The 18,602-nt window shown below is 37.5% G+C and overlaps 1 protein-coding gene across 1 annotated transcript; it reads left to right on the forward strand.

Moving 5' to 3' along the window:
- The first annotated feature begins 8,034 nt into the window (after positions 1-8,034).
- LOC113321824 (cytochrome c oxidase-assembly factor COX23, mitochondrial-like) lies at positions 8,035-11,705 on the forward strand. Its single transcript, XM_026569750.1, has 3 exons — positions 8,035-8,194; positions 8,412-8,488; positions 11,387-11,705. The coding sequence occupies exons 1-3, from the start codon at positions 8,110-8,112 to the stop codon at positions 11,432-11,434; spliced, it is 210 nt and encodes a 69-aa protein (XP_026425535.1). The 5' UTR covers positions 8,035-8,109; the 3' UTR covers positions 11,435-11,705.
- Positions 11,706-18,602: the final 6,897 nt, after the last annotated feature.

The raw sequence follows: 18,602 nt of genomic DNA on the forward strand, positions 1-18,602 counted from the left end.
ATTGCCTTAATCACCAAGAATTTAGCCGCTCATCATGTTGGAAAACCTCTCAAAATATTTCATTGATGCTCAAAAATGTTTTACAATGAAGAGAAAGACAAGAAATTGATGTAAAACAGAATTTTGCGACCCCCAGAAGACGTCCAGTGTCAACGACAGAGCTGAAGCGCTGTTGTCATTGAAGAACTATGACCCACAAGGGACAGTCGATGGTACTGTTGTTAAACGACGGTCTTGGAGAGTCTGTTCTTCACGTTCTTCCTCCTCGCAGCAGCAGCAGCAGAACCAGAATCTCTGCAACTTGGATTTTCTTGCTCTGTAGTGCTCTAAACCTCTCCCAATTCTCTCCTAAAACTTTCTAACCCTTCTTATGACTCGAACCAACACTTATATATCTATCAAACCCCCAAAAATCTCGAGTGAATCCGACTTCTTCTTTCTTCTCTCTTCTCTGCGCTGTTGAGAAAATATCTCTCTTGTGAACTCCCTGTACGCGTTTGTTAGCTATAAATTTGCTACCAAACTCTTATCAAGACTTGAACAGGACCAAGTATAGTTTACTTCAGCGCAAAACTCTCCCAGAATCTCTTGAAAATAGCTTTGAAAGTTAAACAGAGAGTACGTGTCCTGGTTGGACTTTGATCCATTCTCCCGGTCATTCCAGCCCAATTGGTTGGGTCCAATCGATCGTAACAGACTTGTTTACTCAATTACAGCCCATTAGTAGCAAATACAACAATTGAATCTCCAAAAATCACGTCCAAAATTCGATCACCAAATCTGCCAGTGCTGTAACAAGTCTTCCCGCCAAAAACCCATTTTTGAATTTTGAGAAGGAATGCCCCCTATCCTCTGATGGGGTGTGAATAGCAAGTGGGGTTGAAATAAAATTCTTGGGGTGGAAATAACCAAGTCTTAGGTGCCTTTAGTAATTTTTCTTGGATGTTTTCCGGACTTTTCCGGGATTCCTCCGGGGTATTTCTGAGTGTCTCCAACACACTTCTGGGGTGCTTCTGGTACGTTATCTACGCAGGTTCAAATGCCACATTTTGAGCCAATTTCGCCGCAAAACCTTATTCTTCCAAAAACACCTACAAATAAATAAAATAACCAAATAAGTACGATATCGAGCACTAACAATATATACAAATGAGCTATATTAGACACATAGGGGCTTCACATTCCAATAGAGGGGCTTCACATGTAAGACAAAATAAGGTTACTAGTAAGTAAATACAAAACCCCATATACAATTATTTCTCATAATGACTAAACTACCCATGTTTTATTAGTGATAATTATTTAATTAAGTAAAATAATACAATTAATTAGATTACTGACTTAGATTTAGATTAGATTACATATTTTGAATTCAACTAGATTACGATTCTGTTTACGGCTAGGAACGACACCCATTTTCTAGCCGTAGATATGTTCTTTTGTTATACTCCCTCCGTCCCTAATTAGATGACCTACTTGATTTTAAGTTTTGTCCCATAAATAGATGACCTATTTTTGTTACTATAAGAAATATGTATAATTTGATAGTTATGTTTATATTCGTTACGTAAGTGTTTTAAAATGCTTTTCAACGGTATAAAGTTTACGAAAAATCGTGATATAGTTTAAGAGATAAATCATTTCTAAGTTTTACTAACATCCTTATCTTAAAAATTGTGCAAACTACAACTAGGTCATCTAATTAAGGACTGAGGAAATATACAGCTAGGAAAAGTAGAACTCTTAGCCGTAATTGGATTGAAGATTTTTTACGGCTAGAAATTCTGATTTCAAACCAAGCCGACATAAGATTTCATCTATCTTTTTCCTCTCCAGTTACCGCCAACCATTGTTGTTGTTAGTCCAACCATTGACTGTATGGTAGTTTTGATTAGAGGGAAGATTTTTAAGAAGCTAATAATGTCACGAAGTATTGGGTTGGCTTGGATTAGGGATGCACATGGGTCGGGTTGGATCGGGTTTGGCCTCACCCGTCACCCAACCCACTGATGGTGGGTAACAGAAGTTGTCACCCGCAACCAACCCAACATTACAACGGGTCAATTTTCACCCGACCCACATTACTGTGGGTTACCCACCATAAAATACAATGAACATTACATTAAGAACCCAATTGAAATAAGCCAACCCAAAATCAATCTTAGGAAACAAAACCCTAATTAGTATTTACAAATTACAATGATTCCTAGTCTCACCTTTGGTTGTTGGTTTACTGGTGACGATGTTGATTGATTGCTGCTGGTGATGCTGTGATTTGATTTACAAAGCGAAGAGAAAATGAAAAAATAAACTGAGCCTCTGAGACTGCCGTTGAAGGGAACTGATTGAAGACTCTTCAGTGAAGAGAAGCTACCGATGATTAGGTTTAGGCATTATATATTATCACTTCAATGGATGTGGTTCATCTAGGATAGGTAATCTAAGGGTTAGCATTAATTTAGAAATATTTAGGTGGGTGGGTGAGTTGGGTCGGGTGAGGGAAGTTGTCACCCACAGTCAACCCACCATACGATGGGTTTTGATGTTGTGACCCATAATCGACCCACTCCTAAGTGGATTGGGTCGGGTGCGGGTAATTTCAGGCGGGTGTGGGTTGGGTTGGTGGGTTGAGTCGGTTTTGTGCAGCCCTAGCTGGGATGCTGTCATTTCCATTGGTGATTGATCGTAATTGTGATTCTATGATGATTATTTTCGTGAAGATATTTCGAATTTTAGTCACATCATTGGATACTTAAAGATAATAGAAAGCTTGGGGTGTTTGTGATATGAAATTTATCAAATAGTTTAGGTGCTGCCATTATCGTAATGGTGATCGACGGAAGAAAAGAAGTGTTCTAGATGGCAGTGGTGACTCATTATTTGCAAGTATATTTCACGGCTAGGTTTGAATTCAAAAATAAATAAATATTGCGTCTGGATCAATTTTTCGTATACCTAATTTTCTATGTTAACCCAAGTTTAAGTTGTCGTTATACTACCGATCAAAACAAAAAAAAAAAAGTTGTAGTTATACTCATCATATACTCAATTTGAGATTGATGATGGCTCTTATCCATCTTAACCTCAAAATGATATACTTCTTTTTCCTTTTCTATGCTAACAATTCGGTATATACAGATAGAAAATTCAGAAGTTGCCTTTTTGCTGCTTGTATGCATGAATGCAAACGTTATATAGGATCCGTAGAGAAGTGTCTGAACGATCGATTACTGTAATTTCTCAATTTTATTATCTTTTTTGGATGAATTAAATTTCGTTTGAGGCTGTTGTGTTGGTGAGAACAAAGTCTTCAACTTTCTTTTCATGGTTTGTGTCAGGCTGGCAGGAAAGGCATTGCAGTTTCTTCGCAAGATGCGTGGAAGACACTTTGCACCAAGTGATTCTACCATAATCAATGGTTTTTCTGGAGGAAAAGAGGCTGGCAAGGCATTGCAGTTTCTTCGCAAGATGCTAAAAAATATGAAAGAAACCGGATGAAACTTCCCACCCAGTGATTCTATTATATGTTCTCTGGTAAACACTGTGTCCGCAGATGAGCTAATAAGTATTTAGTCTTTACTTAAGCTATGAACATATATTTGGATGAATGTACGGTTTCGTATGGTTTGATATTTTCAAAATATTAAACAAACAACATTTTTAAACAATCATCAGGTTTCTTTATCCTTCGTGAGTAACACTCATCCCTGGCATAACTCTCAAGCTGTGACATTCTTCTACTCTTTTATCCTCCTGAACAATAATAATCTCTCACATTATTTACTATGCAATAATTTTTTGTGTCCCAAATTCACCTTTTCTCCTTCTGAATTTGAGAGTTCACAATAATTCTGTATGCTCTAACATTAGATGCACTCAACTGTTAAAATGGTCATGGACACTGCGGAAGCCCAAGAACACGAACAGAAAAAAACTGACATATATATAGATGCATGAGGAAATGTAAGGCGACAAAGAATGAATTATTATTGATATATCTGAAACTTATGTTTATCCAATGAATAAAATAAACTGAAAGTGTACTGCTAGTCCAAGAATTAGCCAAACAAATATAAACTCAAACAAATGCCGAAACAAAAAACATGAAAAATAATTAAAAACATTGTATTCACTCTCTTGGATCATATCCATTCTTTCCCAGCCCAAACTTTCTTCCCATTTATGCTCCATCGGTGCAGTATCTCTACCTTGCATGATTGCAAGGACCGAGATCTCAGAGCAGAAAACAACCGATGCCCACAGTGGCTTCTCATTTTATAGACACTATTAATTTTGGTGAAAAGATACAAAGTAGAGGGAACATAGGAGGGAACAAATGGAATTCTGATAGTCACGTATATAGAGGGAGTTTACAGTGGAATTTTTTTGAGTTGTTGGATACGTCTCTTGCCAAAAGGAGCGACTCTTAGTGAGAGAAAAATTGGAAAAGATACGTGCTTCGTCAGTTTGGACACAACGTTTGATTTTCTCAAGTGTAAAGAATTGTGCTTCTTCAGTTTGAGACACAACGTTTTCTTTCTCAGTTGACCATGCCACAAGTAAGAGTGTTCCTCCATGAGACTTTTACCTTCTGAAATCAGTAAAAGGCCGAGCTAACAACAATCTCGATAACCTACTTCATCATCCTCATAAATAGTTTTTGCAGCAACTGGTCCATAGGCGTTATTCCTTGTTGTCCCAGTAAATCTATTCAACCAGTAACCCAACCGTTAAAGACCCATTACGGCTAACTAATAAACTCGAACCCAAACGTAAAAAAAAAACTTGGAAAATTTTGAAGATCCGGGATTTTCTACTAGCCCAACCGTAAAATAGTTACGATTGATTTTGGAAATCCTAAACCTATCCGTAAAAAAAAGAGAAGAGTTACGGTTAGGTTTTATCAAATACGAACACAACCGTAAAACAATTACGGTTGGAAACCTAACCGTCAAATCACACACACTTAAAATATATGGAATTTTACGGTTTGGAGTTCTTAACATTCTAACCGTAACAGATTCAGGGAACAATACTACGGTTAAAAAATTAGGAGTACCTAACTGTAAATGGTTATACAAACCTAATTTCTGTAATGATTTCAATCAACCTAACCATTTCGTACGTAATTGATTTGTTGATTGCCATCACTTCTATCAATTTGCTTCTTCTGCATTTTTAGTAAAAATTTCAATCGACGATTAGAAATTTTTTGAACCGATGATCAATCGAAGATAATGACATGTTTCAATTGAAAAAGAGAAGGAGGATTTACGGTTGATGAATGGGAGGAAGTTTAGAAGAAGAAAAAGATGCAGTAAGACTCTACAATAAGTCGATATGTAGAATCAGGTCAGTTATCAAATATGTAACTAGATCTCCTGCTAGGTTGAGTAGGCTTAAAACTTGTTGTGAATTAGAAAAGATTGAATATAAGCAAGGTTTGATCGTGGATGTGAGAAGTAGATGGAATAGTACTTATTTAATGTTAGAAGCTGCTGAAAAGTATGAAAAGGTTTTCAAAAGGTTAGAAAAGCATGATAGGGACTTTAGACAGAAATTGATAATGCTTTTGAGGATTACTCTATTTCTGAATCTGAGGGGGAATTTGAGGAGGATTGTAATAAAAAGGGGAAGAAAAAGACGAACAACAAGAACAAAAAGCCTCGTCAACAAGCTCCATATGAAGAGGATTGGAAATATGCTAGAGGTTTTCTGAAGTGCTTAAAGATATTTTTTGATGCTACTGTTAGATTTTCTGCCTCCACAACTGTTACAACTCCTGGTTTCCTGTGGGAAGTAGTACTCATCCATGAATAGTTAGTTGAGTTTAGAGATAATGAAACTAATGATCCATTTATTCCTCATATAGCTGATATTATGTTTAGGAAATACAATTTTTACTGGGGTGCTTATGAAAAGATGAATTCTGTCTTGTTTTTTGCTCAACTGTTGGACCCAAGAGAGAAGGATAAGGGTTTAGAATTTGCTCTTCAGTGTTTATATGAGAAAGACCTTGTTAGGGTCAATATAGTTATGAGACAGGTCAAGAGGGACTTTAAGATACTCTTTGAAGAATACAAGTCTTTTCATTCAATTAATGAGGAGGTGGCAAGTTCATCTAGTAGTGTTGTAGTTGAGAACTCAGTTATTGCTCCAAATGATGGTCGACGTGCTACTCTTCATTCAAGGAAGAAAAGGCACAAGAAGAACCAATCAGCTGCTGAGGAAACAATAACAGAGTTGGATATGTACTTAATGGAAGTGTTTGATGAGTCTAAATCTGATGGGAACAATACAGGCAAGTCTAGTTTTGATATTCTGGCTTGGTGGCAGGCTAACAGTAGCAGGTATAAGATACTTTCATGTATAGCAAAGGATATATTAGCCATGCCAGTGTCTTCAGTTGCCTATGAATCAACTTTTAGCACCGGAAAGTGTGTGCTTAGTCCATGGAGAAGTTCTTTATCTCCAAGAACAGTTGAGGCTTTGCTCTGTTGTCAAAGATGGTTAAGCAAACCCATCGATCTTGATCTTTAGCTGATTATGTACCAGATGATAACTCCAAGGATGAGGAAGGTAATATAAACTTTTCTTTGTTTGATTACTATTTCAGTATTCATGTGTTTGTTCGATAATACCTTGCTGATTACTCCCTCTTCTTTCTGAACAAGAACATTACCATTGGGTTTTAAGTCTTACTCTACATGCCTTATGTTATTCACTCACAATCAAAGACCCTCATTCCCACCTGATAATGCTTAGAATGTCAATGTATTTTTTTTTATTATTATCCTTTAACAGAGATTGCCGGTTATATGTGCATGTTGTTATATTTCGACTCATGCCTTTTATGCATAAACTGAAATATAAATTGTTGTTGCAGACATCTTGGGCGTGGTTCAATTGTCAGAGGTCTTGGATCTTGATGCTTGGAGATGGAGTTCATTTTTTGGCGCACCAAACTTATGAAAGTGGTCAATTGCCAAAGCCGAACTATCGAAATGCTGTTTTTTTTTGCTTTGCTTTCTGTTTTTTTCTAGTTGAACTCTTAAACAGTTAATGTTGTTAAACTTAAAAGTTTAAAGATTTTTCTTAAAGTATGTATGAATTCAGGTCTTAAGAAAGTCTTAACAATTAAAGTTTTTAAACTTAGAACTTTCAAGATTTTTTGCTTTGCTTTCTTGTGTTTTTTTTTTACATATGCATTATGCAGATATGCTACAGGTAAAGAACCGGTCCCGTCCCGTACCGAGTTAAACAGGTACAGGTCATGTACCGTACCGTACTGTATAGGTACAAGGTATAAGTACCGGCCATAGGGAGGTACAGGTACCGAGCTAGGAAAAAACCCGTCCCGTCCCGTCCCATGTGCAACCCTACTCCCTCCCTTCAGGTATTTCGGATCCCTGGTCGGTCTGCCCAAAAAAGAAGTCATAAAAAGGACTTCCTCCCTTCGAGCCCTTCGGACTCTCCGGTTAGGCGGCCCAAAAATGCCAACCGACAAAGAGAGCACACGGAAATCATCAGAACCCATGTTATAAGCAATATAACTAGAAGACTCTACAACCAAGACGACTCTGGTTATCTCAAATAATGCACTGATGAATCATTTAATGCAGCAAACAAGTTTCAAAGGGTTTTGTTATCTTGTGCATCCATGCACAAGATAAGAGGCAATCATTGACATTGAAAATGATAAAAACCAATAAAAAAATATTAGAGATGTTGTATTTTGTATTGGAGTAGGTAAAGTTTGCACTTGCATAGAGAAGAATTCAAAAAACCCATGAACATTTACCTTCTCCAATGCAAAACACAACATCTATCATATTTTTTTATTGGATTTTATCATTTCCAACGCCAATAATTGACTCTTATCTTGTTAATGGAAGATAACAAAACCCAGTTTCAAATTCTTAAAAAATTTCAAGCAATTTGGGTGTAAAGGGAGTGTAAGAAATGTAATTAACAAAGCATACGTGGAAGGGACCCAGAGGAACCACGTAATTCTTTTAACTTGTTCTGTAGCTTCGAGTATAGAGAGGAGAAAGTAAAGTAAAACCCTTTCTCTTTGAATCGAAGAAGAAGAAAGGGTATAGCAAAATCATGGAGTCGTCGTCGTCGTCATATCCAAGTGCTTCTCGGATCTCCGATTCTAATTGTTACCCTCAGTACTCTGCTTCTCTCAAGTGTATATATCTTCTTCTTTTTCTTTTTTTTTTCTCTGATTTGATCAGTATTTTATTTTATTTTTGATGGAATTTCTTCTGATTGTTATCGGAATCTTCTTGAATTGAAGTTTAAAGAACAACCCAGACCTCAATTTGCTTCAAAATTTTCTAATTTGATGGATTTTTTAGTTTATATTGGAACCGGAATTACTGTTAATAATGGTGATTCAAATGTAGGTCTAGAAGAATTCAGCACTGATAAGAGTAAATGTCAGGAGCATTTTGATGTTTACAAGGAATGCAAGAAGAAAGAGGTAATTTCCATTTCTAATTCTTGTTATAATTCTAAAGGTTCCAATATTTAGGGTTCATGTTTCTACCCAAAATTGGTTCCTCCATATGTCTAGATTAGGGGTCAGGTAAGCAAACAAATGTTTTATGAAAATTACAAAGTAAGTAGGGGTATTGAGATTTATAGTTAATTCATGATTTTGTAGATGGTAGCAAAACAGTGGGATTAGAATTCTCCGAATAGGCCGTTTGTGTTGGAAGTGTTTAAATCGGTTTAAACCTTTGTTTAAGGAGGTGGCTAAGAGTAGTATGATGGTGTAGGTTTAGAAAGCCTTGATGCTTCTTATGCCAGTCTGCTTGTAGTAGTAATCCTTGGTATCCTACATTTAAGTTGTCTGGTTATCAATCTGAGGTTTCGTAGAGTTCTCAACGTTCCTATGCTCGTACGTTTCCCACATCTTTAATCCTATAGCAGTATTTAGGTTGAATAGATCGTGCGCACCTTGCTTCTGTTAGCGCTCCGTCTAATGGGAATACTGGGAAGATAAAGTGAAGATAAAGTTTCATCCTGTTGTGCCGTACATGACCTTCTACCACAGCTGCCTTCAAAAGTTACATATATGTGTCAGTTGTTCTCTAGAATGAAAACTAATGATCTGCAAAACATTCTGCTCGATCTGGTTCTCTTGTCTTTGGTATTTCACTCGACCTAGATCTTTGACATGGCTAGTTTCTGCAAGCCCTTATATTTGGTTGGTTCATGAGCCGAATGCAGAGCACTCCTGCACGAACTAGTCGAGTAAAACGAGCCGAAATGCAGTACTCCAAGATGAATTAGTCGAATAATCTTGATAAGGCTATCCCATGTCTGTTGGGGTGCTGGCATCTTGTCATGGCAAGTCAGTCGAGGGGGTAAGTTCAAGGGGGAATTCTTTAAAGCGTAAGACTCCCCATCTTCGTCAGCCTTATTATTCGAGCGAATCTTGCGGACACGGTAATGATCTCCAAGGTTCAGGACCTTCGAAAGAAATTCTTCCCGAGCGTCCTGTACTTAAAAGGCGTCTGCTATCTAAGGTATTTTAAGCGTTCGAGAACTTTTTCCTATTTTTGTTATTTTCTCTTCTTATTATTTTTATTTCTTTTCTTTTTGGATTTTTGAATCGTATCTCATTCTATCAGGGAGGAGATTGTGTCAATGATAAACGGGAGGTTATTGGTACTGGCATTCCTTCAGACGAGGAAGACTTCAAAGCATGCGTAAGAGAGTAATCACATCTCAAGTCCCGAAAGGACTGTATTCCTGGCCAATCTTATCATAATTGTAGAGGCAGAGTTAAGTCGACACTTGTTCCTGGCGTGGGGGGTCATGAAGGGCCTGTGATGGAGTATGTCCAGGGTAAATCTCGCAATAGTGGCCGAGGTAGTATCAAGTTGGCACCTACACCAACTAGTTTGTGTTCTCAGAGACTTCCCTTCAACCCAAAAGAAGGAGATTCTAATGGACTTGTTGATGTCTATGGCTTTTGCGTACCCTTCCAGTACAAGGAATTATATGCTCGTGTGTTCAAAAGGTACTGTCATTTAGCTGCCAGTTCGCCGATTAAAACCCCTGAATTGCGTACAATTTTCGTGACTGAGCTACTTCGAGTTATACAAGAAACGGGAGAACTCTCTGCACGAGATGTATCCCTTTGTCATTTGGCCAAGTGGTATATTATCGTAGAGGTTCTTAAGGGTTCAATATCAAGTGGATAGAAGATCAAATCCATTCTTTCAAAGACGGACTTGAGAAACTAGAGAAGTCTTGCCCCCAATTCCCAAAGCTAAAGGCAGAAAGACGGTATCTCGAGGCAGCAGTCACGATTTAAAAAGATGACATAGAGCTTCTTAGAGTCAAGGCAGATCATGCTCGACAGGTGTATGAACGTGCTCTTCATGAGTGTGAGGAAGCGGAGAGGGACAGAGATGTCATCCTTGGTCAGATATTAGCCGTGGATTCAGATATGACTGTCTTGGAAGCCAATCCTCAAGTGGCCTCGATTTTCTCGTGATCTGCACTCGGCTCGTGTTTATCCGGCTAGTTCATCTTGGAGTGCTCTGCACTTGTCTCGTGTTAGTTTCTTCCGTGCCTATATATAATCCTACAGGTAGTTCTATAATTTATGTTTATGTCTTTCACTCAAATTTTAGTTCATCTGTCTAGAATAGGGGTGAAGCAAGCAAACAAATGTTTGATGAAAACTTCAAAGTAAGCAGGGGTTTTGAGATTTATAGTTAATTGATGATTTCATGGAGTGTAGGGCAGCAGCGGGATCAGAAGATTTTGGTAGGGGATTGTTAGTGGAATTAATAATAGTAACTACTTATCTTTAGAGTAATAGGGTGTTTGTGTTGTTAGTATCTAAATCGGTTCATACCGTCTAACTCTACGGAGGTAGCTAAAGTTGTTTGATGGAGAAGGTTGAGAAACCCTTGGAGCTTCTTATGTCAGTCTACCCATCTTGTAGTAGTAATCTCTGGTATGCTACGATATAAGTTGTTTGGTCATCCGTATGATGGCTTGTGGAGTTCTATACGTTCCCATGCTCGCATGTTTCCCATATCTTCAATCCTATAAGTGTATTTAGATAAAATATATAGATCTGCACACCTTGTTTCCGTCAGAGACTAGAATAGTGAGCAAATAGTTATTTCACTTGACATGTATCCTTTATGTGGCTACTTTCTGTTATTTTCGAGGTTACGACATCCCCTCCATCTTGATAGCTTCACTGGGGACTATTGACTGAAAACCTCAACAACTTTAATCTTCAGATCACTTTTTTTTTTCCATGTTTTCTTTCTTTCTTCCGTACCTTACTTCAGGTTTTGAATGCTGAATATCTTCAATGCTTGATACTTACTTTTTATGTTTTTAACAGAGGGAAGCTAGACTGGAACGGAACAAGAACAGATCCCTTTTCTCTTAGTATTCTTTTACTACTAAAACACGCAGTACAATGTAACAGTGACTAAATTTCCTCAAATCCTCCTTTTGGTTACAGACATCTTGATTTTTCAGTTTTTTAGCAAACTTGATCATATCTCCATGTTAGACGCAGCACTTAAATGAAGCATTCATGCTTCTTGTTCTTTCAAGAATTCAGTGGCATTTTGTATTAGTGTTAAAAAACCAGAGATGACTGTACAAAAAAATTGTTATCTAACAAGTGCTGTAATAATACATTAAAGTTGCTAGAATTCAGATATTATTAATTTTTTGCTGTCAGGAGCACGCAGGTTAACATTGTTATGTTTCGTGGGACAAGATGATGAGTTCTAGTACGTAAAGAGTAAATTACAGAACACAAGACATTCCATAACCTAATTAAAACCCCTAGCAAACTAGTTCTGATTGCCGACTCTTGTCTTGTTGAGGCTGCACAGGAAAGAGGCTTTCAGAATAAGTTGTAAATAGAGACCTATCGTGGGGAAGGGGAAGATGCTGGAAGATGGTGTCCATCTCGATCTCTTCCAAAGTCTCTGTCTTGCGATCATAAGAATACAACATGCTAACCTTATTATGTCTACTATCGAATTCTCTGTATGTGGAGATAAGGATCCTGTCAGCATCTGTTGCAACTTGATGAAAATAAAAATGTTCCGTATGAGTAGGCAGTCTAATAGTTTCTGAGCTCCAGTTATTACTTCCTTTTCCTTGACAATTGTCCAACTTTCTCTCGACTCCGTCGTCTAACATCCATAGCTTAACAACAAGATTGCTCTCAAATATTAGCGTCACGCGTCCACCCAATATAAGCATAGCAATAGGCTGATTACGCGTTTCCTCACGAGGCTCGTCAAGGATGAAACTAGGAATATGAATAACCCTGAACTTCTCACTTCCAACATCAAATGCAATTATGACGTCGGGATCTGTAAGAACATAATCCCCGGGGTCTTCCTTGCTGCTCATCAGCTTGTTTCTCCAATATATGGTACCATTTGCATGCACTCCCGGGCAAGATGGAGGCACCGCCTCGTTAATTTTTACTAAGTTGTTCTTGTTTGGAGCCACATTGATCCTTCGCCATTTAGTGTCACGACCCACTGTCAATGCATCCCAATTTGCATATCTACTAGCAGAGTCGCTATAATCGCCTATAGCAGATAGGCTCCAGAAGCAGAAAACTTTATGTTCCTTCTTCTCTGGATCAAACCCAATTTGATATATCTGTTTCTCTGTGTTGAAAGGATTGTTTTCACTCCAAAATTTATCTCTTTCTTCGGCTAGTAATGTTGATTTGATCCATGGTGTCACTTCTCGTGTACTGACATTGTATATCCTAATAGCTGCTGTTTCCCAGTGTATGAAACAAACCAGACCGTTTACCGGTTCCAGAACTTTATCATAATAAAACCAATTATAATCATAATGAACAATAACTTTTCCCTGATCACCACCAGTTGTTTGAAAAGATAAATTTGCAGTAAAAATACGCTGAATTAGAATCTTGTGTTGTTTTTTTTCCTGAACCACTGGAGCGATGCAGAGGAGATTCGGACGTGATTTCGAACGGATAGAGTGTTGATGGATCAAGTGTTGATCCTGCGTAATCATAGACAGCCAATTTTTGCATACCGATTTGAACCGTAAGAGTGATTTTGCCGGAAGTCTGCTTAGAATCTCTGTTTATATTCCCTCATCCATATAACATGGGAAACTACCAACTGGAGCCCCATTGATCTCACCATCATCTTTAGAAAACTTCAAGGATTTAAAGGAATTACTGATCATGTTGATATCCTCCTCTCTTCTTCTTTTTTTATTTGATGACCGGCCGTAATTAATGTCATCACGGCTGCTCTCCTCTCTTCTTCTATTTGATGATGACCTGCCGGAATTTTTGTTCTTAACATCCTCCTCCCTTCTTGTTTTCTTCACTGACCGAAAACTAGAATCAAGGAAATCGCTGCTGCTGCAAATCTCTCCCCTTGTTATCTTTATTGACATATTCAGGCCAACAGAGCGAATAATCAAAATCAAGAATTTTTCATTTACAAGGAAGGGAGAAAAAGATCAACATAGAATCTGATTTCGGATTCTTGCCGAGTGCGGGTGATTTGCTTATATAGGTTGTATGAGCCATAAAAGGATTAATCAGGAAAAGGAACAGGAACAGATCCCTTTTCTCATAATACAATGTAGGACTTTCTTCTGATCCTTCCTACTGGCTACTGGTTCTAAACATTTTGATCATTCATTGTTTTAGCGAGCTTGATCATCTCTCTATCAGACGCAGCACTTAAATCTTGCATTCAAGCTTGTTCTTTCAAGAATTCCGCACCATTTTGTATTAGTTTTAAAGAAACAGAGATTTTCACTTAACCAAAACCAGGTAGGTAATGTATCTTCCAAGTGCTGTATAATAAATTAAAATTGGTATAATTCAAATATGCTGCTGATAGGTTTTCTGCTACCAGGAGCACACTGGTTAACATTGTTTTGTTCCGCGGGACAAGATGATTGAGATCAAGTACTTAAAGAGAGTAAATTACTGAACATAAGACGTATTCCATAACTTAAAAGCGTCAATACTAATTAAAACCCCTAGAATACTAGTTCTGATTGCTGACTCTTTTCTTGTTGAGGCTGCACAGGAAAGAGGCTTTCAGAATAAGTTGTAAATAGAGACCTGCCTTGGAGAAGGGGGAGAAGGAAGAAGATTTTGTCCATCTCAATCTCTTCCCAAATCTTTGTCTTGCGATCATAAGAATACAACTGGCCAAGCTTATCATATACACTACTAATTTCTTTGTTAGTTAAACAGTCGTGTAATAAAACAGTTTTTAAAAAAAAAATTCTACTTTACAATATGTGTCAAAATATAAAGAGGGGCCACATACTTGAAGTATGTGACCCGACTACATCGTAGCCGCTCCGAAAAAAAAAGGGGACTCTTGTGAGTGCACCTAATTTGTTTAAATAGGTAGCATAAGCCGTAAAAAGATTAATTAGAAAAAGGACGGAAGTGATAGACTCACCGGGGTCTGGGGACTCTTGTGAGTGCACCTAATTTGTTTAAATAGGTAGCATAAGCCATAAAAAGATTAATTAGAAAAAGGACGGAAGTGATAGACTCACCGCGGGCTGGATCTCGCGGTGTGTCCTGTAAGAGAGAAAAAGTCAAATCCCTTACAACCCGGCGGTTTAGCAGGGATGGGTTACGACACGGCGGTTTAGCAGGGGTGCGTTAAATGTGGGTCCCACCCCTTCTCTCTCACACTTCACTAATCGGGATGGCCAGCGGAATTCAACCCGCGGGATATAAAGCATTACCGGAAAAAGGAAAGGTTTTTTTTTCGAAAAAGAGGCTAACCTCATAACTTACATTGATAAAGCCGATTAAGGAAATCAGAAACCTTACATGATTTTTTCAAGATTACAGAAAAGTCATACAAATTGTTATATCTCCACCAATTCTTGCCGATTAAATCTATCTTACCAGCTCCAAAAATAATTTCAAAAGACCTTCTCTCTCGAGAGGAGAGGACCAAACAACTAGGGCCAATCTGATTTTGATAACAAAACCAGTATGTATCAGAGCACAAGGCAATGAATGGATCAAATCCAACCCAATATTCTTCAGAATATGTATATAACATGAACCGAAGTTTTTTAGATTTAGATTGCCTAATGCAATCCGGGTAACAATAACCCAACTAGTAGTAACAGTAGCCAAATAGTAACCGCAGTGTCTTGAGTAACAAGAGTATCCAAAGTTTCTTGAGTAACAACGGTAATCTAAAACGGTCTTTACGAGTCTGGATCGGTAAGAAACTGGCTATATCGGCATTGGAGATGTGATAACATTTGCAGTAGTCGAAGAGCTTGTTGGTGATCTTGAAGAGCTTGTTATTGCTGTCATGATTTCCAAAATTTGGATTGTTTGTATGCTTTCTCGTGATGTAACAAACTTGATCAATATCTTCTTAACATCATCGGTGAGGCAAACATACATCAAAGCATAAACATCCCAAAATTTTACATCTAAAATCTGAAGGAAGAATCAAAGTATCTAGATAACAATGATTTAAATTTAGACATAAATTCCTTAATCTAATACTAACAGTAGAGATTACTAAACAATAATCAAGGCCCATAAAATAAAGCAGCAAACCAGTCCAGAAAACAGATCCGAATCTAAAAGAAAAGGGATTTGCTGAACATCCTAATACAACATTAGAATTATCACCAGGGAATAAATAACATAGAAAATAACTAACCAGTGAACAAAGACGATTTTCTTCAGGTCACCGGCTGTGAAACAGGTGTTGTGACTTTGATGGAGAGCAACTATGAAAAGTTCTGTGTGTCTAAATCTCTTATACTTAACAGGATAAGAAACATACTATCCCAACACAGTTGATGTTTTACCATCCAAGCCTTGAAAAATCACCGGAAAGCTCACCAGAATTCCCCAGAAAACGATTAGAATTAACTGAAATTTGCATAAGTGAAAGGGTAAAGGAGACTAAGGTTGGGTGATGATTGATCTGCTCCAACGGAGCATATCTGAGCAGAGAGGCGTTCTCAGTTCTAGGTTTTCGTCGGAGCTACTCTGGGAAGAGAAAAAGTATGGAGAGAGAAAGAGTCTGGCTAAAAACCTCCCTCAGAACCACAAGCCCAATTTGTTTTTTTTTATCCGTAACAATTTCAAAAAATTAATAACGTAGATAATTACGGTTTGCTTTGAATGATATTTAAGTACAATCGTTTTTTTGAGGGGACCATGATTTTATTAGGCCACCTTCCCTATAGTGATAATGGGTGTCCTAAAACGTTGAAATGACTAACTTACCTTTAACCTAATTTAATTTAATACCAACCTAATAACCACCTATATATATAACCACCACCACCACCACCACCACCGCCGATTACCACCACCACCGCCGCCGATTACCACCACCACCACCGATTACCACCACCACCACCTCCGATTATCACCACCACCACCTCCGATTATCACCACCACCAACCACCGATTACCACCACCTCCTCCCACCACCACCACCACCACCGCCTATTTAAGAAATGTAACAACATCAATGCAATCACAATTAAGTTCAGTTACATAATAATTTTATCGAGTATAAAAGACGCCAGCCGCAACCTGATTCTGCCATGGAACCACTCCGGAGGTATTTTCCAACAAACCCTTCGTTTTAATTTGATTTTGATTGCTTCAATCGAATAGAAATCATCAAAATAGGGTTTTAATAGGAGTTACAGAGCCATGTTCGGTTAGGTCGATTTTCCAAAAAACCCTAGTTTACTAACCGAACTTCTAGAAAATGAAGAACACGAAGAACAGTTCGGTTCTATTGGATTTAAAACTAAGTCACCGAACTCTCTGTTCGGTTGTTTCACAAAAAAAATTTAAAATTACAAAGTAACCGAACTTTGTTGTTGTGGCTACTATGTTGAGTTCCAAAATAACCGAACTTAGCCAATAGAGTTCGGTTTGTTCGCAAAAAATTTTAAAACTACAAAGTAATCGAACTTAGCCAATAGATGCTGGAACTTCACATTTTTGTTTGTTTGTTAAGTTCAGTAACTTCACAATTTTATCGCAGAAACCGAACTCAGAGTTCGGTTGGTTAGCTGTTAGGTTCAAGTTTGCGAAAGAACCGAACTTTGTAAACTTATATACTCTTATATTACGTAAAGTTCGGTTAGATCAAAAGTGCATGCAGTTTGCGAACCAACCGAACTTTGTACACCAAAGTTCGGTTAGTTGAGAACCAACCGAACATAACGCTGTAACTCCTAGAAATTATTAGAGAGTTCGGTAACCTGCGTGTTTGGAACAAGTAACCGAACTACACTTTCAGATGAGTTCGGTTACTTGTTCATCTCACGGGGCAACCGAACTACAGCTTCAGATGAGTTCGATTACTTGTTCTTCGTATAAAGTAACCGAACTGTTCAAAATCCAGTTCAAATCCGGATCATTTTGAAGATTAACAAATATTCGAGGACAGGATGGAGATGAAGAATCAGATGAGTTTTCATCATTTGAATACTCAAACTTAGTGAATTGGAAAAAAATTTTATTTTCCATGTTTTTCTCCTTCGTCTTCTCTAACTCTACTCTCTCAATAATTCTACTCAACTAATAATAAACCCATCTTTTAATTTAATCTCACTAATTATTTTTAACTAATCATTCACTAATCATAACCTAAAATTAATTAAGAGGGTAGATTAGGTATTAAATAAATAACTAGATATGGGGTGACCTAGAATTACTTCTAATGCCATTACCCAAAATAAAACCATGATCCCCAAAAAAACCATGGTCCCCAAAAAATCGTTCTTTGCTTTTATCCCTAAAAGCAAGCCTAAGTCCAATGTTTTTTTTTTCTCTTTTTCTTTTTTAAACTTGAAGGATATATATTGGTATAAAAACGGTGTTTACAATAATGCATCTTCCTGTAAGTGGACGTGATAACCAAACAATACTTAATTTATCTACTCTTGCTATCTTAGACAAAATAACTGTCACCTTATTCTTTTCTTTTGGAACATAGTTACCTTGCCAAAGACTAAAGATACTAAATAAAATTTTAATGTCTAAAATCATACTGCAATATCTCCGATCAAAGTTGATCGGATTTTTATTGATTGCATCAACTACTAATTTTGAGTCTAGCTCAAACTCCACTCTGTCTAAGTTTAGCTTCTTCGCCCATTGAGTTGCTTCCCATAGATACCTGCAAAACCACGTGATATTAGACCGATAGTACATGTATTATTGATCTTAATAAAACAACCATTTGCATTAATTTTAAAACTCCTCTAGGAGGAGGAGACCACTAATGATTGAATCTACACTGTGGAAGAGTGGATTTAATAGCCCTTGCTGGTTTAGCTTCAAATTCTGAGATTTGTTTCTTGCATTTGTAGATAATCACACCTGGAGAAGCATCACTGTTTTTGAAGACTTTGTCACACTTGAGAGTCCAGATACACCAAGACGCAATGACAATCTTGCAGAGTTCTTTTTCCTGAATCTGATGAGATAATAGTTTATCAAACCAAATACAAAACCAATCCCTCAAGTTACTTAAGTTCTCTGCATGTAAACCTAG

The sequence above is a fragment of the Papaver somniferum genome, chromosome 1 (assembly GCF_003573695.1).
Source record: "Papaver somniferum cultivar HN1 chromosome 1, ASM357369v1, whole genome shotgun sequence".
Lineage (NCBI taxonomy): Eukaryota > Viridiplantae > Streptophyta > Magnoliopsida > Ranunculales > Papaveraceae > Papaver > Papaver somniferum.

What these genes read in the sequence shown, in the direction of transcription:
- LOC113321824 (XM_026569750.1), top strand. Translation starts at nt 8,110, where the DNA reads ATGGAGTCGTCGTCGTCGTCATATCCAAGTGCTTCTCGGATCTCCGAT. An exon ending in GTACTCTGCTTCTCTCAAGT is followed by an intron (nt 8,195 to 8,411) that starts GTATATATCTTC and finishes ATTCAAATGTAG; the next exon opens with GTCTAGAAGAATTCAGCACT. An exon ending in AGGAATGCAAGAAGAAAGAG is followed by an intron (nt 8,489 to 11,386) that starts GTAATTTCCATT and finishes TGTTTTTAACAG; the next exon opens with AGGGAAGCTAGACTGGAACG.